This window comes from Capra hircus, chromosome 11, assembly GCF_001704415.2.
Source record: "Capra hircus breed San Clemente chromosome 11, ASM170441v1, whole genome shotgun sequence".
Lineage (NCBI taxonomy): Eukaryota > Metazoa > Chordata > Mammalia > Artiodactyla > Bovidae > Capra > Capra hircus.
Genome location: NC_030818.1, coordinates 1635129 through 1663117, shown reverse-complemented (window position 1 = coordinate 1663117; position 27989 = coordinate 1635129). Strand labels below are relative to the sequence as shown.

Below are 27989 nucleotides of genomic sequence, written 5' to 3'. Positions count from 1 at the left end.
CACAGCTCTCCTGAGCACAGCTGGAGACTGCATTTAAAAAAAAAAAAAAAAAAAAAACACTTCTTAAGAAATGCTAAGAGTCCCTTTTAAGGTTTTTCTTTTTGTTTTCATTTTCCATCAGACAGAATTTTCTAAAATTGAACCTTGTGATTCACTGAATGAGATGATTCATAGGCATGGTAACTTTGGTGAGGCAGAAACTTGAGTGATTTTTATCAAAGTCCTCCGAGAACATTAAATAATCTAAAGGTTCAGGCCTGGCACCATATATCCTGTGTTAGATAGAAACACGTAATTTCAGGAGTCTGTTGCTCTTTTCAGTCGCTCAGTTGTGTCCTGCTCAGGCAGCGCGCCAGGTTTCCCTGTTCTTCACTGTCTCCTGGAGTTTGCTCAGACTCATGTCCATTGAGTCAGTGATGCCATGCAACCGTCTTATCCTCTGCCACCTCCTTCTCCTCCTGCCCTCAGCATCAGGGTCTTTTCCAAGAGTCAGCTCTTCACATCAGGTGGCCAAAGTGCTAGAGCTTTAATTTCAGCATCAGTCCTTCCAATGAATATTCAGGGGTGATTTCCTTTAGGATTGGCTGGTTTGATCTCCTTGCTGTCCAAGGGACTCCCAAGAGTCTTCTCTAGCAACACCAAATACACCAAAGTGCATTACCAAATACATGTTGATAATCTTACCTTAGAAACTAATTGCATAATACTTAATAATACTTAATGGGTAAAAAACTCATATTTCACTCAATTCACTCAGCAGATTCCTTACCTGGGGAGAAAAGGTCCATGTTTGGGGCTTCTTAGGTTGCCACGTGGCCCTGACTGTGTGAATGTTGCTCAGAACCTGAAATGAGATTTTCCCATTTGGAATCACACTGTTGGAACTTCACCACCTCCATGCTCCATCTGAACAGCGGAGCAGAGGGAAAGGTGGGCATCTTTCTCCTTTGGGCGATTCTGCATTTCTTTTTTTTTCTTTTTATATCAGCTACATACATAACTTTTTAAATGATTAACAAAAGGGAACATGTGAATGCTCCTGGAATGGGATGGGGTGTGGGTGGGTCCACGGGGCCTTGGGTAACTGGCAAGCTGAAGTGTGGCCCCATGGGCTGTGCCCTAAGTGTCCCATCGCTGAGACCATCCCACATCTTCACGAAAAGGAATACGTTGGGCTGAAGAGCTGGGTGACCGGGCGGGGCAGGGGCCCAATGGAGGGAAACAAGGGAGAAGCATGGGAGAAGGTGAGCCTGGCAGGGCTTCCTTGAGGAACAAACTTGGGTTACTCACTCAGTCGTGTCTGACTCTTTGCAACCCCATGGACTGTAGCCCAGGAGGCTCCTCTGTCCATGGGATTCTCAGGCAAGAACACTGGAGTAGGTTGCCATTTCCTTCTCCAGGGGATTTTCCCAACCCAGAGATCAAACCCAGGTCTCCCTCACTGCAGGCGGATTCCTTACCATCTGAGCCACCAGCGAGGCCTGAGAATACTAGAGTGGGTGGCCTATCTGTTCTCCAGTGGAAGAACCAATTCCCTCCCAACCCGGGAACTGAACCAGGGTCTCCTGCATTGCAGGCAGATTCTTTACCAGCTGAAGGAACTAAGCCAGCAGTTAATCACAGTAATCCTCTACACACCTCATTATGTTAATAGTGCTATTTCAAACATATCCTTATACAGAAACATACACAAGCAGCCTCATGAGCGGTCCCGTCTGCTCCAAGCTTCGCCATAATCCTCGGGCACTTCATTATCCCTTTGAAATACCCATTTGTTTGTTCATGTAACATATAATTGAGATATTTTTGTAAACCAGTACTGTTCTAGGCACTGGAAATATACAGCAGTGAACACAACCAACAAGTATCCCTTGTTCATGGAACTGGCAAGAGAAATAACCAAACAGACTCACAAAAAGTGAACAAATCTGCCTGGCGCTGAGGAGCACCACAAAGTAAAAGCTGAGGAGGACGGTAAGAAGTGTGCTTGGGTGCAGGGGAACAGTGATTAACAAAGCCAAGTGTCACAGCACTTATAAAACAACAAAAGAACTGACAAATGAATTTAGACTCAGACTTCTGCATTAATAATCAATGGTACTAAGTGAAATGCTTGCTATCTGAGAGAGATTAACCAGAAAATTAGGAGAAACTTTAGGTATAACTGACCTTTCAAGAAATATGGCCAAGAGGAGCATTTTATGTGCAATGACAACAAGATGGGGCAGTGGGGAGTTAAAGCATGTGAGTATCCTGGTGCGTTAGTAAGGAATACAGAAATACAGACTGATTTTAGATTTATGAGAATAATTACAGCTAAGTAGCAAGCCTAGAAATTTACATACTGCAAACTTAGAGGCTTCAAAAGAACTAGGTGACAAGGCCATGGATAGCTATTATTTTTTTTTTTCTGCATGTTTCTATGTATTTGAAATAGCTCCTAATTTAACAAATATTGCTAATTTCAATAAAAGTCAGATTGTAGTATAAAATGCATGTAAAAGGAAAAAGAATAAGCAAACTGGAAGTGTAATGTTCAAAGATAAGAGTCTAAATGTGAGATTTAGATTTGTTTTCTATTTCTCTAATTATTGGCAAAATAGGTATACAGTTTGTTGATGTATTATTTCTTACTGAGTTCCTAAGGCTTTTCAATCACTGTTTAAGGATGAAACATACAATGATGGTTGATTATAAAACATGTCAAATATACCAGACAAGTTAAAAGAAATTACAGGATACCCGAAGCTTATCACCTGGATTCTGCCATCAGCATTTTACTTCGCTTGCTTTATCACATATACCATCTAGCCATCCATCAACTCATCTCAGTTTTTGACACACTACAAACTTGCAGACATAAGTAAACTTTTATCTAAATATGTTAACATGCATAGCATAGAGTTCATTATTTGTTCACAGTTCTCTTTTTGATGGAAAATTTAATACAGTGAAATTCAGAAACCTTATTTTTATCCTCTTGTAATGTCCAGAGTGGGAAAAGGAAAGTGGGCTGGCTAGGGACCATAGGTCCTAAGGAATGACACGGCAAGTGCTGTCACTGGAGGCCTACAGAGGAGCCTGAGCCTCATCAGGGTCCCCACGTAAGGAGACACGCCTTTCCCCAGAGGTGTGTGCAGAGGCCCAGAGGCGGCCTCGCTCTCACCTGGCAGGAGTGGCGTCACTGTGTGCGCTACAATAGGGGCAAAACTCATCAAGATCCAGACTCCCCGCTCTCAAATGTCTAGGATACAACTGTTAAAGAAAAAATCATTCATTACACCAAATACCAGGAAAATCTCACCTTAAGTGAGAAAAGAACCAAAAGATAACAACACTAACTCTGCTCAGTGTCTTGTGGCAGCCTGCATGCGAGGGGTGTTTGGGGGAGAATGGATACATGTGTATGCATGGCTGAGTCCCTTTGCTATCCACCTGAAACCATCACAACGTGGTTAATCAGCTATATTCCAATATAAAGTTAAAAGTTAAAAAAAAAAAGATACCAACACTAAGATGACTGATGTTGGAATTATTTGAAAAGCATTTTAAAGCAGTCATCTAAAAATACTTCAATAAAAAACTATGGAGGTGCTTAAAATAAATTTAAAATATAGAAAGAAATACGGAGTTTCAAGAAAGAAATAAGGAAATTTTAACAAAAAAAAAAACAGAAAGAAAAAGAAGGAGGACCCTAACAGAAATTCTAGAACTGAAAAATACAATGAAAGTGAAAGTGTTAGTGACTCAGCCAGCAGGCTGCTCTGTCCATGGGATTTCCCAGACAAGAATACTGGAGTGCCTTGCCATTTCCTTCTCCAGGGGATCTTCTGACCCAGGGATTGAACCTGGGTCTCCTGTATTGCAGGTAGATTCTTAACCGTCTGAGCCACCAGAGAACCCCAAGTCTGAAAACAGACACACACACACACCTACACAAGTCACTAAATAGACTCAGCCACAGAATAGAAAAGAGGGAAAAGAATCAGTGAGCTTGAAGACAGGCAAACAGAAATTACACAGTCTGAACAACCGAACAGAATAGAGGGAAAGGAAATGGTCATAGCTGAGAAAACCTGAAACAGTGTAAGTCCAAGAAACCCATGACAAAGTATATAAACTTCTAGAAACTAAACACAATATCCTGAAAGCAGTGAGAGAGGAACACCACTTAGATTCACCCCTAAGGGTAAAGTCAACTCCAATGAAGCGGAACAGTATTTTTTAAGTGCTTAAAGAAAAGAACTGCCAACCTAGAGTTCTATATCTAGTGAAAATACCCACCATGAAGAAAGGGAAAGCAGGCTTTCTCAGATAAAGGAAAACTAGGGGAATCTATAGCCAGCAGACCTACCCTAAAAGAATGGTTAAAGGAAGTTCTCTAAATAGAAAAGAACGTGGGAGCAGGAGGAATCTCTGAGTATCAGGAAGGAAGGAAGGAAGAACAATGGAAAGAGTAGAAACAAGGGTAGGGCTTCCCTAGCGGCTCAGCGGTAAAGAACCTGCCTGCCAAGGCAGGAGACATGGTTCAATCCCTGATCCCGGAAAATCCCACTCAGCCCACGTGCCACAGCTCCTGAGCCTGACTTCAGAGGCCGGGGGCCGAGACTACTGCGCCCCCGTGCGGACACTGCTGAGGCCCCCGCAGCCGAGAGTCTGTGCTCTGCAACCAAAGAAGCCACCGCGAGGAGAAGCCCGCACGTGGCAACTAGAGTAGCCCCTGCTCTCTGCAACTGGGGAAAAGCTTAATGGTTGAGGCAAAATTATCATACTGTGTGATGCGGTTCTCAGTGTATGCAGAGGAAATTCTTAAGATAATTATAAAGCAGTGAGAGGGTTAAAGTTTCTCCTGATCACTTGAACTGGGATGTTGACAAGCAGACTGGGGGAAGTTATGTAGATATAAAATAATACCTACTTATTTTAGTTCAACTATTGAAAAAGCTGTACAAAGAGAGCCACTCAACAACACCGCAGGCACTTCAGAATGGAGTTCTAAAAAAAATGTTTAACACACAGGAAGACAGAAAAACGAAAACAGAGGAATGAAAAAGAAAGGGAAGGAAGGGAAAAAATAAAACAGCAGGCTCGAGAGTTAAGATTCCCCTCCAGGATCCACCTGCTTTGGGATGCTTGTCAGAGACTTGAGGGAGTGGCGTTTTGTATATTACCCAAAATTTACAGCTGTTCTCACTAGGTTAGTTATTTGGAGAGGAGCTTATTCAGTCATTATTGGAAGCAGTGCTTTCTATTTGTGACTTGGCTTAAATTTACTAAAGAAGTATTCTTAAGTAAATAGATTCTCCAGGCAAGAATACTGAAGTGCGTAGCCATTCCCTTCCCCAGGGGATCTTCCCAACCCAGGAATAAAACCTGGGTCTCCCACATTGGAGACAAATTCTTTACCAGCTGCCAGGGAAGCCCAAATAAATAGAATGAGCATGTAACTATTAACTACGTTCTATAACTCCATGATTTGGAAAATTGGACATAAATTCACTTCATAAACCAACCTCTATTATTTTTATATAAAATAACTTCTATGATTTAGATATATTAGTCAAAATAAAATTCCAGTCTTTATGTTGTCATCTGTAAGAACAGAGAGAGAGAGAGAGAGCAAAAAGTTTGGAACCAGATCTTAGAAGAAAGTGGTTCATCTCTTCTTGAACAGTGATGACACCTAGTGGTTCCTCATGGCAGTGGTTTTGTGTGGTTCAGATGAAGCAAAGGCGCTTTCCTCCTGCTGTGAGTGAATATACTCTTAGCTGAGGTGTGTGTGCTCGCGTCTGACTCTCTGCAGCCCCTTGGACTGGGGCCCCCCAGGCTCCTCTATCCATGGGATTTCCCAGGTAAGAATACAGGATGGGTTGCCATGCCCTACTCCAGGGGATTTTCCACACCCAGGGATCCAACCCACGTCTCTTGAGTCTCCTGCATTGACAGGTGGATTTTTTTACCACTGCGTTGCCTAGGAAGCCCAATAAATGCTAGAGAAAGTCTGGAGAGAAGGGAACCTCCTACACAGTTGGTGGAAATGTAAGTTGGTGCAGCCACTATGGAAAACAGTATCAGTTCAGTTCAGTCACTCAGTCGTGTCCGGCTTTTTGCGACCCCATGAATCGCAGCACGCCAGGCCTCCCTGTCCATCACCAACTCCAGGAATCCACACAAACCCATGTCCATCGAGTCAATGATGCTATCCAGCCATCTCATCCTCTGTCGTCCCTTTCTCCTCCTGCCCCCAATCCCTCCCAGCATCAGAGTCTTTTCCAATGAGTCAACTCTTCGCATGAGGTGGCCAAAGTACTGGAGTTTCAGCTTCTGCATCATTCCCTCCAAAGAAATCCCGCTAAACTCCTTCAGAATGGACTGGCTGGACCTCCTTGCAGTCCAAGGGACTCTCAAGACTCTTCTCCAAAATCACAGTTCAAAAGCATCAATTCTTCAGCACTCAGCTTTCTTCACAGTCCAACTCTCACATCCATCCATGACCACAGGAAAAACCATAGCCTTGACGAGATGGACCTTTGTTGGCAAAGTAATGTCTCTGCTTTCGAATATGCTATCTAGGTTGGTCATAACTTTTCTTCCAAGGAGTAAGTGTCTTTTAATTTCATGGCTGCAGTCACCATCTGCAGTGATTTTGGAGCCCCCCAAAATAAAGTCTGACCCTGTTTCCACTGTTTCCCCATTTATTTCCCACGAAGTGATGGGACCAGATGCCATGATCTTCGTTTTCTGAATGTTGAGCTTTAAGCCAACTTTCTCACTCTCCTCTTTCACTTCATCAAGAGGCTTTTAGTTCCTCTTCACTTTCTGCCATAATAGAGGTTCCTCAAAACTAAAAACAGAGCTACCATATGGCCCTGCAATCCCACCCCTGGGATATATCCAGAGAAAAACATGATCTGAAAACATGCGTGCACCCCAGTGCTCACTGTAGTGCTGTCTACAGTAGCCAGGACACGGGAGCAACCAGATGCCCAGGGCAGTGCTGTCTCTCAGTTACAGCCTGCTGTCCATAGCCCCGGGGACCGCAGCCCCCAGGCTCCTCTGTCCACGGGATCTTCCTGGCAAGAATACCAGAGTGGGTGGCCATGCCCTCCTCCAGGGGATCTTCCCAGCCCAGGGACTGAACCCAGTCCTCCTGCATTTCCTGTATTGCGGGCAGATTATTTACCGGGGAGCCACAGGGAAATGGATAAGGAAGATGTGATACATATACACAACGGAATATTACCCAACCATCAAAAAGGAATGAAACAATGCCATTTGCCGCAACATGGTTGACTGAGAGAGTGTCACACTGAGGGAAGGAAGTCAGAGAGAGGGAGAAGTGTTGTGTGACATCCATCCTATGTGGAATCTCAAAAGAATCATACAAATGAACGTACAAGACAGAAACAGACTCACAGACTTCGAGAACGAGCTGTGGCTGCTGGGGGAAGGGCGGGGGAGCAGATGGTTAGGGAGTTTGGAAGGTACACGTGCACCCTGCTGTATTTAGAATGGATCACCAAGGACCCACGGTACAGCCCAGGGAGCTCTGCTCAATGTCATAGGCAGCCTGATGGAAAGGGGGTTTGGGGGAGAATGGATGCATGTCTGTGCATGGCTGAGTCCTTTCGCTGTTCACCTAACACTATCACAGCATTGTGTGTTAACTGGCTATACCCCAATACAAAATAAAAAAGTTCTTTTTTTTAAGTAAGTATACTCAGCAGGGACCAAGATAAACCCAAGAACTCCTCCACACCTGGCCTGCTATCACTGCTCTCTACCTCATGGCGGATCCCCGCCATCCCCCCAGACCTGGGAGTCAGAGACCCGGCTTCGCGCCTGACGCCCCGCGCTCCCGCACTCCCCGCACTCAGCCCGTGACAAGTGAAGCCTCCTGAATGTGCCTCCAGCCACAGCCCTCATCTCCACTTCTCTCATCGAGTCTCCATCATCACTCTCCTCTGGTGATCTCACGGTGTTGCACGGGTTGGTGGAAGTGCTTTGTTGTGTTGTTGAGTCGCTCAGTCGTGTCCCACTCTTTGCGACCCCGTGAACTGCTGCACACCAGCCTTCCCTGTCCGTCACTATCTCCCAGAGTTTGTTCAGATTCATGTCCATTGAGTCGGTGATGCTATCTACCCATCTCATCCTCTGCCGCCCCCTTCTTTTGCCTTCAATATTTCCCAGCATCACGTTTTTTTCCAATGAGTCGGCTCTTTGCATCACGTGGCCAAAGTACTGGAGCTTCAGCATCAGTCCCTCCAATGAACACCCAAGACTGATCTCCTTTAGGATGGACTGGTTGGATCTCCTTGCAGTCAAAGGGACTCTCAAAAGTCTTCTCCAACACCACAGTTCAAAAGCATCAGTTCTTTGGCGCTCAGCTTTCTTTATAGTCCAACTCTCACATCCATACACGACTACTGGAAAAACCATAGCTTTGACTAAACAGACCTTTGTCAGCAAAGTGATGCCTCTGTTTTTCGATATGCTGTCTAGGTTTGTCATAGGTTTTCTTCCAAGGAGCAAGCGTCTTAATGTCATGACTGCAGTCACTGTCTGCAGTGATTTTGGAGGCCAAGAAAATGAGACCCGCCACTGCTGCCACTTTTTCTCCTTCTTTTGCCATGAAGTGATGGGACCAGATGCCATGATCTTAGTGGTTTAAATGTTGAGTTTTAAGCCAGCTTTTTCACCCTCCTTTTCACCTCCATCAAGAGCTCTTTAGTTTCTCTTCACTTTCTGCCTTCAGAGTGGTATCAGGTGTATATCTGAGGTTGTTGATATTTCTCCTGGCAATCTTGATTCCAACTTATGAGTCAACCAGCCCAGCATTTCACATGATGTACTCTGCATGTAAGTTAAATAAGCAGGGTGACAATATACAGCCTTGACATACTCCTTTCCCGATTTGGAACCAGTCTGCTGTTCCATGTCTGGTTCTCACTTGCTTGTTGACTGCACACAGGTTTCTCAGGGGAGGCAAGGTGGTCTGGTATGCCCGTCTCTTTAAGAATTCTCCAGTTTGTTGTGATCCACACAATCAAAGGCTTTAGCATAGTCAATGAAGCAGATGTTTTTCTGGAATTCCCTTGCTTTCTCTATGATCCAGCGAATGTTGGCAATTTGATCTGTGGTTCCTCTGCCTTCTCTAAATCCAGCTTGTACATCTGGAAGTTCTTGACTCATGTACTGCTGAAGCCTACCTTGAAGGACTTTGAGCATAACTTTTCTAGCACATGAAATGAGCACAATTCTGCAGTAGTCTGAACATTCTTCAGCATTGCCCTTGTTTGGGAATGGAATGAAAACTGACCTTTTCCAGTCGTGTGGCCACTGCTGAGTTTTCCAAATATGCTGACATATTGAGTGCAGCACTTTAACAGCATCATCTTTCAGGATTTGAAATAGCTCAGCTGGAATTTCATCACCTCCACTAGCTTAGCACTTCATTTCACACTCCAGGATGTCTAGCTATCAGTGATTTACTTACACTAACTTATCTAGTCTTCACATTGACCCTAAGGAAGGTGCACCAGAGAGAGCAAGGTAGAGTCATTTGGTTGGCATCCCACATTCAGCTGGTGGAGCCTGGGTTTAATTCCAGGCAAAATGGCTCCAGATTTCAGATTTCATTTTCTTGGAGGAGTGGACCCTTGCTGCCTTTTGACCACTATATCGTGACACAGCTTCCAAATGGTCTACTGGGGTCCCTCTGGCCACGCCTCTGATCCGTCTCCAGGGAGGAGCCAGAAATCACCCCCAGATGTACATCTAAGTCATGTCACTCTCTTCCAACAGCTTTCCTGTTTTTAGGACAAAGACGAAACTCGTGGCTTACAAGCTCTTACCCGGCATCCCCTCCTCGTCCGCCCTGCACTTCCTCGCTCCCTCCGCGCAGCCACGCCAGCCCTTCCCACACCTCTCCTCTCAAGGCCCTGCCTGCGCTCCTGTTCAGCCAGGAACACACTGCCGTCTCCTTACAGTCTTTCCACCCCTCAGATCTCACGGCAAGCATCACCCCCTTCAGAGTTTAGATTATGGAAGCGAGAATTCTTTTCTAGTGTGACAAACTTCCCTCTAAGCAACGCTTCTCTTAACTCATGGATTATTTAGAAACCAGTTGCATAATTTCCAAGGATTTTTTTCCTGCTCTCTTTCTGTTTTTGGTTTCTAATTCAACTCCCTGTGATCAAAACCCTACACTGCATGATCTCAAAATCTGTTCAGGACCACCTATTTTGGTGAATGTTCCATATTCACTAAAAAGAATGCAATTGGGGGTGAAGTGTTTTACAAACGTTAATTACATCCAGTTTGTTCATGGTGTTGTTCTGTTCTTTTATAATCTTACTGATCTTCTGTTTGCCATGACGGAGTGACATGACTTAGATGTACATCTGGGGGTGATTTCTGGCTCCTCCCTGGAGATGGATTGGAGGGGTGGCCAGAGGGACCCCAGGAGACCATTTGGAAGCTGTGTCACAATATGGTGGTCAATCTCCTGTTCTGTTACAGTACTATAGAGAGAAGTATTAAAATCTGTAATTATAAGTACGGCTTTGCCAATTTCTCCCTTTAGTTCTATCCATTTCTACCACATGCATTTTGAAGCTCTGATGTTGAGTGTATACACACTGAGGACTGGGGCATCTTCTTGCGGAATGGTCCACCCTATCATGTAATGTACCACCTTGTTCCCAATAACGTTCCTTGTTCTGAAGTATGCTTTGTCTGATATTAACATCTTCTGAATGGCGTGTCTTTCTCTGCTCTTCAGCTTTTAACCTGCCTGTATTATTATGTTTAAGGTGGTTTCTTAGTCTATAGTTGGATCTCTTTCACTCTGGTTTTCATTTGCATTTCACAGATGACTTATTATGTGCTCAGTATCTTTTTATATGCCTGTTGGCCTGTCATATTTTCTTTTTTTAAGTGCTTGCTCAAGTCTTTTGTCAATTAGAAAAAAAACCTAAGCTATCTTATTTCTTGGGTATCTTTGCATTGTTACTGACCGTAGCGGATAGTGTTCAGTATTTTACATTAACTATGATGATACTAGCTTTGCTTTAGTTTTCCCTTGTTGCCCTTCAACTCACATGACCTTTATATCTACTACTGTAGGCAAGAATCCCTTAGAAGAAATGGAGTAGCCATCAGAGTCAAGAAAAGAGTCCGAAATGCAGTACTTGGACACAGTCTCAAAAACGACAGAATAATTGCTGTTCGTTTCCAAGGCAAACCATTCAGTATCACAGTGATCCAAGTCTATGCCCCGACCAGTAACGCTGAAGAAGCTGAAGTTGAATGGTTCTATGAAGACCTACAACACCTTCTAGAACTGACACCCCAAAAAGATGTCCTTTTCATTATAGGGGACTGGAATTCAAAAGTAGGAAGCCAAGAGATACCTGGAGTAACAGGTAAATTTGGCCTCAGAGAACAGAATGAAGCAGGGCAAAGGCTAATAGAGTTCTGCCAAGAGAACGTACTGGTCATAGCAAACACCCTATTCCAACAACACAAGAGAATACTCTACACATGGACATCACCACCAAATGGTCAACACCGAAATCAGACTGATTATATTCTTTGTGGCCGAAAATGGAGAAGCTCTGTACAGCCAGCAAAAAGAAAGACCAGGAGCTAACTGTGGCTTAGATCATGAACTCCTTATTGCCGAGTTCAGACTTAAATTGAAGAAAGTAGGGAAAACCACTAGACCATTCAGATATGACCTAAATCTAATCCCTTATGATTATACAGTAGAAGTGACAAATAGATTCAAGGGATTAGATCTGATAGAGAGAGTGCCTGAAGAATTATGGACGGAGGTTCGTGACATTGTACAGGAGGCAGGGATCAAGACCATCCCCAAGAAAAAGAAATGCAAAAAGCCAAAATGGTTGTCTGAGGAGGCATTGCAAATAGCTGAGAAAAGAAAAGAAGTGAAATGCAAAGGAGAAAAGGAAAGATATACCCATTGGAATGCAGAGTTCCAAAGAATAGCAAGGATAGATAAGAAAGCCTTCCTCAGTGATCAGTGCAAAGAAAAAGAGGAAAACAATAGAATGGGAAAGACTAGAGATCTCTTCAAGAAAATTAGTGATACCAAGGGAACATTTCATGCAAAGATGGGCTCAATAAAGGACAGAAATGGTATGGACCTAATAGAAGCAGAAGAGGTGGTAAGAATACACAGAAGAACTATACAAAAAAAATCTTCATGACCCAGATAATCACGATGGTGTGATCATTCAACTAGAACCAGACATCCTGGAATGCAATGTCAAGTGGGCCTTAGGAAGCATCACTATAAACAAAGCTAGTGGAAGGGATGGAATTCCAGTTGAGCTATTTCAAATCTAAAAGATGATGCTGTGAAAGTGCTGCACTCAATATGCCAACACATTTGGAAAACTCAGCAGTGGCCACAAGACTGGAAAAGATAAGTTTTCATTCCAATCCCAAAGAAAGGCAATACCAAAGAATGTTCAATCTACAGCACAATTGCACTCATCTCATACGCTAGCAAAGTAATGCTCAAAATTCTCCAAGCCAGGCTTCAGCAATACGTGAACCGTGAACTTCCAGGTGTTCATGCTGGATTTAGAAAAGGGAGAGGAACCACAGATCAAATTGCCAACATCTGCCGGATCACTGAAAAAGCAAGAGAGTTCCAGAAAAACATCTACTTCTGCTTTATTGACTATGCCAAAGCCTTGGACTGTGTGGATCACAATAAACTGTGGAAAATTCTTAAAGAGATGGGAATACCAGACCACTTTACCTGCCTCCTGAAAAATCTGTATGCAGGTCAAGAAGCAACAGTTAGAACTGGACATGGAACAACAGACTGGTTCCAAATCTGTATTTGGAAATGCTGTATATTGTCACCCTGCTTATTTAACTTCTATGTAGAGTACATCATGAGAAATGCTGGACTGGATGAAGCACAAGCTGGAATCAAGACTGCCGGGAGAAATATCAATAACCTCAGATACGCAGATGACACCACTCTTATGGCAGAAAGCGAAGAAGAACTAAAGAACATCTTGAAAGTGAAAGAGGAAAGTGAAAAAGTTGGCTTAAAACTCAACATTCAGAAAAATAAGATCATGGCATCCGCTCCCATTACTTCATGGCAAATAGATGGGAAAACAGTGGAAACATGAGACACCTTTTTTGGGCTCCAAAATTGCTGCAGATGGTGACTGCAGCCATGAAATTAAAAGACCCTTGCTGCCAACAAAGGTCTGTCTAGTCAAGGCTATGGTTTTTCCAGTGGTCATGTATGGATGTGAGAGTTGGATTATAAAGAAGGCTTCAGTTCAGTTCAGTTCAGTCGCTCCGCCGAAAAATCGATGCTTTTGAACTGTGGTGTTGGAGAAGACTCTTGAGAGTCCCTTGGACTGCAAGGATATCAAACCAGTCCATCCTAAAGGAAATCAGTCCTGAATGTTCATTGACAGGACTGATGTTGAAGCTGAAACTCCAAAACTTTGGCCACTGGATGCAAAGAGCTGACTCATTTGAAAAGACCCTGATGCTGGGAAAGATTGAAGGTGGGAGGATAAGGGGACGACAGAGGATGAGATGGTTTGAAGGCATCACTGACTCAATGGACATGAGCTTGAGGAAGCTCTGGGAATTGGTGATGAACAGGGAGGCCTGGTGTGCTGTAGTCCATGGGGTTGCAAAGAGTCGGACACGACTGAGCAACTGAATTGTTGCCCTTTACCAACCTGAAGTTCCCTTCTGTTCTTAATTTGGTGAGAACTTTTTAAAGAATCATAAATGGGTGTTAATGTTTGTCAAATGCTTTTTCTGTGTCTATTGAATGATCACATGGTTTTTTTTTCTTCTTTAGTTATGTTAATATGGCAAATTACAATGATCTATTCTCAAATGTTAAATACTGGCTACACAGGAGGGTACCTCTGAGTTCCTGGAATAATCCCAATTAATCATGATATATTGTCCTTTTTTATCTTTCCAGGGGGTGCAGTGGTTAAGAATCCTCCTGCCAATGCAGGAGGCTCAAGAGACACACGGTCAATCCCTGGGCTGGGAAGATCCCCTAGAGTAGGATAATGGCAACCCATTCCAGTATTCTTGCCTGGGAAGTCCCATGGACAGAAAAGCCTGGCAGGGTACAGTCCGTGGGGTCGCTAAGAGTCTCCATGACTGAGCACGCACATGCGCCTGGACTTCAAGGGAGAGCTGCATGCTAACAACGCTAACTAACGTCAACAGAGAGCAGGTAAGTTAAGAATAGCATAGATTCGAGCTGGATAATCATCAATTAGGTTCAATTCACTCATATTTGGTTTAGGATTTTGGCTCATTATATTCGTGAGGAGTACTGGTCTTGTAATTTTTCCTTTTTGTAGTGTGTTGTCTTATTTTGGTAGCATGTTTTTCCTGGCCTCCTGAAACAAGGCGGGAAGCATTCCCGCTTCATCTGTTCTCTGGAAGGGTTTGTGTATTAGTGGTATTATTTCTTCCTTAAATGTTCAGCGGAAACCACAAGTGAAACCATCTGGGCTCTGGAGTTTCTTCAGCTGGAAGAGTTCTAATTTCAGTTCCAATATCTTTACCAGGGGTTATTCAAATTGTTCTAGTTCTTCTCAGGTCAGTTTCATTAAATCATGGTTTTTGAAGAATTCCTTTGTTTAGCGATGTTATCAAATTTATTGCCATAAAGTTATTTATAATATCACCCTTCTCTTCTTTCAGGCTTCCCAGGTAGCACTAGTGGTAAAGAACCCACTTGCCAATGCAGGAGACACAAGAGACATGGGTTTGATCCCTGGGTGGGTAAGATCCCCTGGAGAAGGGCATGGCAACCTGCTTCAGTTTTCTTGCCTGGAGAATCCCATGGACAGAAGAGTCTGGCGGGCTGCAGTCCACAAGCTGGCCACGCTGTGCTCCTCTAACACTGTAAGACTTCTCACTGCCCCTCTTCACCACCTCACCTCCAGGGTGGGACACACAGTTTTGAGGGCCTTCGCCAGCTGTGGAGCCCTTTGCCTGGCAAAGCAATAAAAGCTACTCTTTTCTACTTCACCCAAAACTCTGTCTCCGTGTTCCTGTTCGGCACCAGTGAACAGAGGCCGAGTTTTGGCAACAATCATTTGTTTTCTTTCTTTCTCTCTTTTTAAAATGTATTCTTAAAATTATTTATTTATTTTTGGTCCCACTAAGGCATGTGGAATCCTGGTTCCCCAACTAGAGATTAAACCTCTGCCCCCCACATTGGAAGGTGAAGCCTTAACCAATGGACCACCAGGGAAGTCTCTCTTTTTAAAATGTCTTGATCCGGCTCACTAGGCATCTCTCAGTTTTCTTAGTCTTGTTAAAGACTGAGCTTTGCCTTTCCTGACTTTCTCTTTCGCTTCCTGTTTCTTAGTTTCCACTCTTTACTAGTCTTCCCTTCTACTTTCCTCAGGTTTCACTCACTCTCCTCTTCTAGACTCTTGAGTTCGAGCTTAGATCACTGACTCAAAATCTTTCTTCTTGCCGAGTATATTCAGTCATAAATTTCCATCTCAGCCTTGTTTTAGCTGTATCTCCTAAACAAACCAACTAACGAAGAGTCATTCAAATTCTCTGGTGGGTAGTAGGTGGAAAATATTCTCTTAGGAATTAGAGAGAAAGGGGGTGGAAGAGGACACAAGGGAACTCTGTCAGCTGATGGTAATGCTCCACAGGTTGACTGGAATGCTGGTTACATAGGTGTGTACACCTGTCAGAAACGCAATGCTCAGACTTCCCTGGTGGTCCGGTGGTTAGGAATCCACCTGCCACTCCAGGGGACACGAATTTGATCCCTGCCCCAGGAAGATTCTTCATGCTGCAAAGCAGCTAAGCCAGGGGGCCACAACTACTGAAGCCCTTGGGCTCGAGAGCCCACGCTCCGCAGCAGAGAAGCTGCTGCAAGGAGAAGCCTGCACACCACAGCTAGACAGTAGCCCCCAAGGGCCTCAACCAGGGAAAGCCCAGTGCAGCAACGAAAGTCCAGCACAGCCGTAAGCAAACAAATGTTTCAAGATGCAATCCTCTATACTTAAAACCTGAACTGTATATAGTACTAGGAGGTAGGCATCAGGACCTTTTTGTAAGTGAAAAATCTACGGCTCAGGGGAGCTAACTGTGATATATAAATGTCACACATTTAGCCAGCGAAAGAGTCTGGAGTTAATAAACCTGTATCATCAGAACCCTTGCTGTTTGCATGCTACCATACATTATTTGGGGCTTCCCCGGTAGCTCAGATGATAAAGAATCCGCCTACAGTGCAGGAGACCTGGGTCTGATTCCTGGGTCGGGAAGATCCCCTGGAGAAAGCAATGGCAACCCACTCTAATATTCTTGCCTGGGAAATCCCAAGGACAGAGGAGCCTGGCAGGCTACAGTCCATGAGGTCTCAAAGAGTTAGACACAACTGAGCAACTAACACTAACAGTACACATTATTTTATCTAGATATTTATACACACAGAGAGAGATTGAGAGAGAGAGACAGACAGACAGACCCTACACAGCATGCATTTAACATGTGGTTGGGAGGGAGGGGGGTTTGGAGGACAATGGGTACATGCATATGCATGGCTGAGTCGCTTCACTGTTCATCTGAAACCATCACAACATTGTTATCAGCTATATCCCACTACAAAATGTTTTTGGTGTTAAAAAAAATTAAATTAAAAAAATGCATGTGGCGGGAACTAGTTGGACTCCCCAGCAAGCTCACCTCACTGCCGTCAAACAGACAGAGGCGCACGTGTCTGCTCAGAACTTGGATGCTCACCCCTGGAAGAGGAATCACCTTGCAGCTCCAGAGAGTCAGAATCAAGGAGACCCGGCTCGGTCTTGACCTGATCTGCAAGAACAATCAGTTACGAGGAAGGTCTGCTTTTATGACTTATGAGACAAATTCACTTTCCGAGCGCCTTTTGTAAAGAGTAACCATACTTACAGAGCCAGTTTTTGCATCCCATATTAAATCTCTGAAGGCCAGTTGGGAAGGTGTGAGCTCTGGCTGTAAGAAGTAACTTGCTCGAAATTGATTCCCTGCAAAAACAATTTTTCCCTTATATTCTTACTAAGAATGAATGAAGTTCAAAACCCCAAATCCATGATGTTATGGTACAAACTTAGGAAACAGATTGAAAATACCATGCATGCTGTCTGCTAGAAACTTGCTTCCTAAGACAGACATACCAGCAGAGATAAGAACAACAGGAGGAAACGAAAAGATGGAAGCACGTAAGAGCTGACCTCAAGCGGCTTTAGGAAAGACCTTAAAGACTGTCAGGCTGGTGACATGCCCCCTGATGATGACCCATTCGAATATTTTTGTAAAATGCAGAAAATCTGTAACCACTTGTTGGACATTCTAGAAAAACTGTATCATCATTAATTTTACTTCTTTACATAAAAGTATTTTAATGCTGTTTTTCCATAATTTAGTCATGAATACTTATTACAAAATCTATTCCTCAGAGAGTCCCTTAACAGCAAGGAGATCAAACCAGTTCGACCTAAAGGAAATCAACCCTGAATATTCACTGGAAGAACTGATGCTGAAGCCGAAGCCCTAATACACTGGCCAACTGACACGAAGAGCTGATTCTCTGAAAAAGACCCTGATGTTGGGAAAGACTGAAGGCAAGAGAAGGGAGTGACAGAGGATGAGATGGTTGGATAGCATCACCCACCAACGCAGTGGACATGAATCTGAGCAAATTCCAGGAGACAGTGAAGGACCCGAGAGCCCTGGCATGCTGTGGTCCAGGGGATTGCAAAGAGTCAGACATGACTTAGTAACCGAACAACAACAACCAATCTGCTAGGAACTGGAAACACAAACGTGAATCAGAGAAATACGTGCTCTGCCCCCATGAGCTTACAGCTCAGTGGACGAAAGTAATTAAGAAAAATAAGTAGGCAAAAGACTAAATAAAATGATTATAAGCTTAGACCTACAAAGGGTACCGACATGGATGAGCATAGGAGAGCCTACAAGGAAGGTGTCTCTGGGAAGGTGGCGTTTTATCCTGAGATAGAAGCATGAGGAAGAGGTGGGTGCTGAGGGGGCACTGGGGAGTGCCTCCCAACAGAGGAGCCTCAAAGCAGTCCCTACATAGATAACAACTCAGAGAATACAGGTGAGCCTCTCCCCAAAATCGCTGCTCTTTAAAATGAGCTAAGACTCCAAATTCCCAACGCGGGGAGTCTGCATTCAATCCCTGGTCAGGGAACTAGACTCTGCATGCTGCTACTGAACGTCTCACACGTCAAAACGAAAAAGGCCTTGCATGTTGTAATGAAGATCAAAGATCCTGTATGCTGCAACTAAGACCTGGTACAGCCAAATAAACGAATACATATTTAAAAATAAAATAAAATGAGCTTATGCACAAATGGTGACAAGTACAGGGCAATGCAAGAAAGAAAATAGAAACAGTGAATAGAGATACTCTTGGGAAAAGTCTTGATGTGAAGAAAAGCAGAGAAAGGGAGGCTTCAGCTAGAGTGGGACAGGGCTGAGGGGGGCTGGTGCTAGGGACTACTGTGAGGCAATGAGCCGGCGCGGGAGGGGAGGGCAGCACAGCAAAGGGGCGATCGCTGAGAGTCCTGCTTCCAAAATAAACAAAAGGGGGCTTGGCGTCCGATAGGATCAGGCTCCCTCCTCCTGTTACAGGCAAGATGAGGGGCAAGATGAGCATCCAAGAGATGTGAGATTCAACATCTTTATCAACAACCTTTTCTGGCTGTGCCAGAAAAGTCAGATGTAAACCATGATGGCTTCACTAAAAGTCTGTGCTGGGTGATGGACACCTGCTACCTTCCTCCAGGAGCTGAAAGAGGGTGGAAGGCCTGAACCCAGCAGGAATAGCTCCCATCGCGGTCAGCACGTCGACGGTGTTTATCTGCTGAAGAGAGTAAAACAAAATTGACTTGTTTCCTTTCATTCAGGTTTTCTCACCTCTAGAATACTCTCTTTATCACTATAGCAACTACAAGTCCCAAAGCAAAAATACAAATGTCCAGACTTTAGTGGAAGAATACAGCAGTTTAACCCCCAATTATGAGAAGATGCCATCGCTGATACCTGGCTTTTCCCAAGCCCCATGCAGTGCTCCGGGCGCCAAGCTCTGTGCTTTAGACTGGCTACTTCTGCGTGGTCCCTGTCAAAATGGCCTGTCCTGCCCCACAAGGGAGTGTGCCATGTCACAGATAAGCGGACACCATGAGCTGATGTGCGCTGAAGAGCGAATGGCTTTGTGTGTGTGTGTATATATACATAACATACATACACATGCATGTGCACCCATGTCCATAAACAATAATAACATACATGCATGTGCACACGCACCCATGTCCATAAACGATAAATACAGTGAAAACCCCAGAAAGGATGCATTGACTAAATGGTTAGTGGTGATTACTTATGGAAGGAGTGGAGTTTCATTTCATTAGGTAACTTTTTAAATGACAGGATTATGGGTAGTTTCTTACTTTTTTGAGCTTTTTGGAATTTTTAAATGTTACAAAACTAAAATTTAACAATTGTCTTTACCCAAATGACAGAAAATTCAAGCAGAATCAAAGTGAGACATTTCCAAGCCCTCAAATCTACCCTTCTGAACAGAAAAGACCTAATGGGAAATGTTACTCGGAGTAGAGACTTACTAAACCAGAGGTACGTTTTCATGTTATGTGCATTCCAGGCCCTGTACCCACTTAAGATCCAATGCTTTCATTTAAAGTTGTTTTGAATCCGAACTCTTATCAAAACTATTAGGTAACAAAATGAGGCGTTATTAATAAGATGAAGTGAAAAGGGCAAGTGTTAGTCGCTCGGTCGTGTCTGACTCTTTATCACCCTATGGATTACAGTCCGCCAGGCTCCTCTGTCCATGGGATTCTCCAGGCAAGAATACTGGAGTGGGTTGCTATGCCCTTCTCCAGAGGATCATCCCAACCCAGGGATAGAACACACGTCTCCTGCATTGCAGGCAGATTCCCACTGAGCCACCAGGGAAGCCCCATTAATGAGACAGGAGATACCAACCTCTGAGATGGCCTTCCGGACAGCACTCCAGTGAGAATCGGTTCTAGGGAGACAGAGTGGGTAGGTGAGTGCACAGAAAGTTTATGCCTGTTCACTCAATCAGCTGCTGCTGCTGCTGCTGCTGCTGCGTCGCTTCAGTCGTGTCCGACTCTGTGTGACCCCATAGACGGCAGCCCACCAGGCTCCCCGTCTCTGGGATTCTCCAGGCAAGAACACTAGAGTGGGTTGCCATTTCCTTCTTCAATGCATGAAAGTGAAAAGTGAAAGTGAAGTCGCTCAGTCGTGTCCGACTCTTCGTGACCCCATGGACTGCAGCCTACCAGGCTCCTCTGTCCATGGGATTTTCCAGGCAAGAGTACTGGAGTGGGGTGCCATTGTCTTCTCCTCACTCAATCAGAGAACTTCATTAATCAAAGAACAAAGTATATCATTGTATCTTCTGACAATCTAACACTGCCTACATGAAACTAAGAATAATATCACTGCTCAAAGTAACCACCAAGTTAAAGTCGTAATAACCTTTAAGCAAATGCTAATGAAAAAGCTCCCAAACTGTAAGTTGTTTCCATTACAAGAAATTCTTCCATGATTTATAACAGTAAAGATAAATGAATGAAGCATCTCGTGAACCCACTTTGCGTCCCCTCACACCCTTTTACCTTGGCTTGACCTCTGCTCCTTCTGCTGTTTCATCCCCTACCTCTGTATCCTCTTCACTGCCTTCTTCACTCGATTCTTGACCTTCTTCTTTATTATAGGGCTGAAAAATAATATGAAATGTGAAGTGCCTTTTACCTAATGGGAAAATCAACCAATAAATGTACTTTCAGAAAGATATGAGTGTAGGTAGGGGTTTAGTGTCGGAGAAGGCAATGGCATCCCACTCCAGTACTCTTGCCTGGAAAATCCCATGGACGGAGGAGCCTGGTGGGCTGCAGTCCATGGGGTCGCTGGGAGTTGGACACAACTGAGCGACTTCACTTTCACTTTTCACTTTCATGCACTGGAGAAGGAAATGGCAACCCACTCCAGTGTTCTTGCCTGGAGAATCCCAGGGATGGGGGAGCCTGGTGGGCTGCCGTCTATGGGGTCACACAGAGTCAGACACGACTGAAGTGACTTAGCAGCAGTAGCAGCAGCAAGGGTTTAGTATATGACAGACGTAGCAAAAATCAGTGGATAAAAGCTCAAATAATGATGTCATTATTTGAAAAAAGTACAAGGATAAAGGTAGAGAACAAGTTTACTCAACGTAAGTGCCAGATGGAACTGATTCAAATGTAAAAAAAGAAGAAAAGATATAAATAAAAGAACTACAGAAGTGTTAGAAGAAAACAATCTTGAGATGGGGGAAGCCCTCCCACTCATGACAGCAAAACCACAGCTCATAAGTGGAACACCGACAGACTTAACTGCCCAAAAGTAAGTCTGGTTGAAAGTCAACAAAGACAATATCTGCCTCAAGTTTCCAAGGCTTGATATCCTTATTATCAAGATAAGACAAAAACTCTTCCAAAGCAATACAATTTTCAAAAATCCCTTTGAAAAATGAATTTAAAAGGCAATTTTCAAAGAATAAATAGAAATAGAAATAAATAAAGCAAATGAGATGAAACTCAACCTCACTAGCAATACAATAAACGCAAGTAAAAAACAATCGTGAGCCCCTCTGTTCTCGGTCGTCACTTTGGCAAAAGACTGATGACAACCATCAGTGGCAAGTGTGCAGACAGACAGACATTCTCAGCTGCTGCGGGTGGGAGTCCAAAGAAGAATAACTTTCCTAATTTGCAAAATGGCAAATTTGACCAAAATACCAAGGTGTAGCAGCAATGAGCATCTAGGAATTTATTTAAGGGGAATAATGGGACAAGGTTGCGTGCAGACTGATCCCAATGCAGGTTCTTCTTTTCCAAGAGTCCCTGATTATAGCAATGAATCAAGCTAAAAGCAGCTTCCCAGGTGGCTCAGTGGTAAAGAATCCTCCTGCCAATGAAGGAGAGACGTGGGTTCGATCCCTGGGTCGGAAAGATCCCCTGGAGAAGGAAATGGCAACCCACTCCAGTATCCTTGCCTGGGAAAGCCCACAGACGGGGAGCTTGATAGGTTATAGGCCATGGAGTTGCAAAGATTCAGACATAACTGAGCACGCATGCAACCTAAGAAAAGTACATTTTCCAAGCCCTCCTCACAGCTAGGTGTTGTCAAGAAGCTAAATGCTGGTCCAGGAGATATAACTGGAAGCTTTTTGTGTAACTTCCAGGAAACCTTTTATAAAAGACTGCAGCTCTTGCCTTTTGACTTCTTCCTCACTTCTCTCTCCCTGCTTGGAATTGTTAAAAGATATAGCTGCCAACCTAAAGAGATAACAGCCCTAGGGAGAGCTGATGGCACCTAACCACAGAGTAAAATATTGCTTTGTTGTTGTTTAATCGCTGTCATGTCAGAGTGTTTTTCTACGCTATGGACTGTAGCCCACCAGGCTCCTCTGTCCGTGGGATTTTCCAGGTAAGAAAATCCCACGGACAGAGTGAGTGGCCATTTCCTTCCCCAGGGAATCTTCCCGACCCGGGGATCGACCCTGTGTCTCCTGCATTGGCAGGTGGATTCTTTACCACTGAGCCACCAGGGAAGCCCCGAGTCAAATAGGAGGCAGGGCCTTGCCATGCCTTGACTGCCCATCTCCGCACTTCCTCTGCACACAAGAGAAATGTGCGTCTACCTTACGTGGGCCGCGATTTCAGAGATCTTTAGCTCGTAATGGAAGCTAACCCGAGCTCCCACGAATGTCACTTCTAGGTATGGACTGTTGCTGCTGCTCTGCTCAGCTGCGTCTAACTCTTTGCGACCTCATGAAGGAGGCTTCCAGGCTCCTCTGTCCAAGCAATTTAAAAAATATTTTATTTACTGATTGATTCATCGATTGACTGAATCTTGGCTGTGCTGCGTCTTCACTGTGAGCGGGGGCTAATCTCTCTGTGCAGTGTGTGGGCTCCTCACTGGTGGGTCCTCTCATTGCAGGGCACGGGCCCTCGGCAGATTCGGTTTCCAGGTTCACGAGTGTGGGTTAAGTAGTTGTGGTCTACTTTACATATAAGTTATATATAACTTAAATATAAGTTGAGGCTTAGCTTGAGCCTGCATCCCCAGCATTGGCAGGCAGACTCTTAACCACTGGACCACCAGGGAAGTCCCCAGAGTAGGGCAGTTTTGCGGGCTGTGCCCTTATCTTGTGGGGTCTGTGCTAAGTCCAGGAGTTAGTGCTAGAGTTGAACTGCATTGTTGGACACCTGGTTGGCTTAAAAGAAACAGTGTGAAAAACAACATGTATTTGCTGTCAAAAAAAAAAAACAAACCCTCACACAGCTAGTGTCAGAAGTGATATGAGGAAAAACAAGACATCTCAGTGCGGTTACTAAACAATTTCAGATTACACTTGCGGTTTGCATTATACTTCTCCTGAACAGCACTGATCCATATATACTGGACAGCAAGTGACCATGCCATATTATGAAATAAGAGAGAACTAGACGGTCAACATGCATATACACTAGGCTCACATCTTAGTAAAGGATCATGTATTTGTGGAACGTAAGACGAAGTTAACTGCAGTTTTCTTTCACAGCAGAAAATAAATGTCTACTCATTTTTATGATCGACACGAACCCACAGAGCATCTTCAGTGTGCGACGACACTCCAGAGCTCACCGGCACACGAGCAGACCACTGCGCTCACTGCGCAGTCGCTCAGTGTGCTGGGACTCGCCTGCATCAGAGCGGACCACTGAAATCACTGCTGAGTCACTAAGCTGCGTCCGACTCTTTGTGGCCCCATGGCCTGTAGCCCGCCAGGCTCCTCTGTCCACGGGATTTCCCAGGCAAGAACACTGGAGTGAGTTGCCATTTCCTTCTTCAGGCAATCTTCCCAACCCAGGATCAAACCCGTGTCTTCTGGATCGGCAGGCAGATTCTTCTACCACTGAGCCACCAGGGAAGCCCCCAATTTTTCTCATGCTCTGATCCTCCAAAACTGAAGCAAATTCTATATCTTAAGTCATTCACTAGCCAATTGATCAAAGAGTACAACTTAGTGTCTTATTATAAATGGGAAAAAAAAAAGTCTTAAAGGAAGGAATAAACAAAAAAGACTGACCTCCAAGTAGGTTTTAGGAATAAGGCCTTTGTTTCCTTTGGCGTTCTTAGCCATCCACCAACCATCAGAGTTTTTTTTGATTATACAGAGAATTTCTCCTTTCTTAAGGCAAAATAAAAGTAAAATGTTTTAATTAGAATTTACCCCTAAGCTTAGAATTATCAACATTAAAACTATTGTATTTTCAAAATCAGAGGAGCATCTACTCTTTTTTTATCTTACCATTTTACTACCAGGTAACTTTGATAACAGAATTTTATGACTACTGCTTGTAAATCGTAATTATCACTTATTTTATTTAAACAGACTGAGTCTTTAAAAAGTTAATATGTTAGTCTTTAAAAATGTTAATAAGTTAGGTATGGAAATTTATCCTTAGGTTCGCTTCAGGTTTGTTTCCACTTACTTTAAATGTGAGGTCTCCCACTTGCTGAGCCATAAAATCTCCAAGAGCGATGTATTCTCCACTCGTGGCCTCTGGGCGAGATTCACCTTCCTGTTTCTCTTCCTCTTCCTCTTCTGCTTCTTCGTCCTCGCCCCTACTTTCTTCGCTTTCTTCTTCGTCGTCTTCGTCTTCTTCCTCATCTTCTTCAGCAGAATTCTCCTCTTCCTCTCTTTCAGTGAGTGCCCCAGTTCTGCAAAAAATAATTGATGAGGATCACTAGAAATGATGCAGAAGAGCAGATAACGTATAACTTCTACATACAGAAGAACTGGCCCATATTTATAACAGGCAAATTAAAAAAAAAAAAAAAAGGGAAAGTACAACTAACAGTTTTTACCATCTAGCAAAGAACATGCGACCTGAGAGTAATGAAGGAGTTAAAATATCTGAGGGATGTGTTGACATGGTGGAGCAAGTGCTGGTATTGAGGCCAGGAGACTTGAATTTAAGTCCTGGATTCATCCGTTCAGCAAATGCTGCTTGAGCGTCATTGCACAGTGGTTAGAGCATGGATTCTGAGATGAAGTTCTGGCTCTATCTCCTCTTCGTTGACTGGTCTTGGGTACATTTCTTTTAGACTCTCCATTTCTCATTGGTCAAGTAGAGATAATAACAGAACCTGCTTCATAAGGTCCTCACAAAGATTAGAGGAGTTACAGACTTGCAAAGTGTTTACAACAGTGTCTGACCACAGCAAGCTCCCGATAAAAGTTGGCAGTGACGATGATCATGATGTTACCTGTCAGTTTCCACGTCAGACACAGTGGAAACAAAGGTAAATCAGACAATTCTCTGTCCTCCAGGAGAACAGTGAGGCAACCTAGCAGACGGATACTTACAATATAGTTCAACAGATACGGCGATAGAGGTAAACACGGCGTGCTAAGGAAACACACGAGATGAGCACCTAACCAGGACTGCACGGGTGGGGATCAGGAAAGGCTTAGAATTAGGACTTGATGGATGAGCTGAAGTTAATCAGGTAAAGGGGCGGGGGGTGGGTAAGAAGGTAGGGAAAGGAGTGGAGGAAGAAGGCTGGAAAAGAGGGAACCTCAAGTAGCTCATGAATGGTGGGAAGAGGCCTGGGAGAAATGAGCAAGAGATGAGGTGGACAAGAGACGCGCAAAATGCAGCCCATGTGAGCTTTATCTTGAAGGTTTTCCCTAAAAATGAAGGCAGGGAAGGGTGTGATGTGACCTGCTCTGAGAAAGATAATCGTGCTCCATGGAGACTGGAAGAAAGGCTAAACACAAAGATGGTTATTAAAAGTGAGGCATGAAATATATAAACTAAGGAAGCCTGAAGCTCAGGTTCTCTGTATATCGGTGCCAGATGGAAAGACAGAGTTTTGGGTGAAGTAGAAAAGGATAGGGCTTCCCAGGTGGCGCTGACATAAGAGACTTGGGTTCAATCCCTGGGTCGGGAAGATCCCTTGGAGGAAGGCATGGCAACCACTCCAGTATTCTTGCCTGGAGAATTCCATGGACAGAGAAGCCTGGTGGGCCACAGTTTGTGGGGTCTCAAAGAGTCTGGACAAGACAGACACAATGGAAAGGACAGAGCAACTAACAAAACTTTGAAGCAAATAGTCATTGCTAACCATAAAACTAGCCAACTGACTCTTCTTTATTATGCTAATACAGTAAATTTCAATTACTGATTTTTTCAATGTTGATCTAATCTTGCAGGGACTTCCCTGGTGGTCCACTGGGGTGTTCCCAACGCAGGGTGCCGAGGTTTGATCCCAGGTGGGGGAACTAGTAATACATCTCACATGCTGCAACTGAGAGCACACCACAAGGAAGACCAAAGCTCCCCGAGTGCTGCAACCAAGACCCGGCACAGCAATTAAGTAAAAAGAAATACTAAATTAATCTTGCATTCTAGAATAAATCCCACTTAGTCGTGATGTACTGTCCTTTTTATGTGCCCTGGATTTTATTTGCTAACACTTTATATTGAGTTTGTGCATTAGTTCATTATGGCTTTCTATTTATAATATTTTTATCATGTCTTGATATTGAGCTTCCCTGGTGGCTCAGATGGTAAAGAATCAGCCTGTGATGTGGGAGACCCAGATTCGATCTCTGGGTCAGGAAGATCTCCTGGAGAAGGGAATAGCTACCCACTCCAGTATTCTTTGGAGAAGGCAATGGCAACCCACTCCAGTGTTCTTGCCTGGAGAATCCCAGGGACAGAGGAGCCTGATAGGCTGTCGTCTATGGGGTTGCAGAGTCAGACACGACTGAAGTGACTTAGCAGTGGCAGCCAGCATTCTTGCTTGGGAAATCCCGTGGACAGAGAAGCCTGACGGGCTACTGTGTCCAACGGGTCACAAAGAGTTGGACACAACTGAGCAACTAACACTTTCACTTTTCATAATGCTCATAAAATGATTTGGAAATGTTTCTTTTTTTGTTCTCTGGAAAGATTTCATAATACTGGTACTATGTCTTACTGAATTGCTGCAGAAATTTGTGTCAGTGAAACAACCTGAGGATTTATTCTGTGGAAAGGGTTTTAATTATGCATTCAACTTTTTTAGTAGATATTCTGGTAGGACTATTAAGATTTTCTATTCATCTTGTGTCAATTTGAGTACATTTTATTTTTCAAGGGACTTATTTCATCTGTATTTTCAAATTTATTGGCATAAAGTTTTTCATAGCATCTTCACAGTATCTTTTAAATTTCTGTAGGCTCTGAGTGGCTAATTTTCATCCTTGTTTTTTGCTAGTGTTTTCCCTTTCTCTTTTCTTGATCAGTCTTGCTAGGAATTTACTCATTTAATTACTTTTTCTAAAGAACTAACTTTTGGCTTATTGATTTTATCCACTATATGTCAGTATATTATTCAGTTTTCTCTCTTATTTTTATTATTTCCTTATTTCTATTTTCCCTGGGTTTAATTTGCTGTTCTTTTTCTGGCTTCTTCAGTTGGAAACTTTAGTAGATGATTTTCAACTTTTCTTCTTTTCTAAATGTTGCACTTAAAGCCATAAATTTCCCTCCAAGCACTGCTTTAGCTGCAGCCCACAACTGCATTTTTATTATTCAAAATATTTAGTTTTCCATTGTAACATTTTCTTTGCTCTTTAGGTTATATAGAAGTATGTGATTCTTTTTTAATTATTTATTTATTTGGCTGCACTGGGTCTTAGTTTAGGCACATGGAATACTTGGTCATGCTATATGGGACCTTTTGCTGAGGCATGTGGGCTCTGGAGCATATGAAATCTTAGTTCCCCAACCAGGAATTAATCCCACATCCCCTGTGTTGCACGGCAGATTCTTAACCACTGAGCT

At 43.7% G+C, this 27989-nt stretch overlaps 1 protein-coding gene across 2 annotated transcripts in view; it reads right to left on the bottom strand.

Annotated features, from left to right (window-relative positions):
- The window catches only part of NPHP1 (nephrocystin 1), a 65306-nt gene that overhangs the window by 25029 nt on the left and 12288 nt on the right, over window positions 1–27989 (bottom strand). The window contains exons 5-12 of one of the 2 annotated variants that reach the window (XM_018054817.1): window positions 24645–24873; window positions 24239–24340; window positions 20745–20845; window positions 20086–20128; window positions 18856–18943; window positions 16984–17078; window positions 16759–16887; window positions 770–844 (exon numbers count right to left, since the gene is read on the bottom strand). In XM_018054817.1, coding sequence (XP_017910306.1) covers window positions 770–844; window positions 16759–16887; window positions 16984–17078; window positions 18856–18943; window positions 20086–20128; window positions 20745–20845; window positions 24239–24340; window positions 24645–24873 — 862 coding nt within the window. The remainder of the gene's footprint in view (window positions 1–769; window positions 845–16758; window positions 16888–16983; window positions 17079–18855; window positions 18944–20085; window positions 20129–20744; window positions 20846–24238; window positions 24341–24644; window positions 24874–27989) is intronic. The other variant, XM_018054818.1, reaches the window with a different exon arrangement.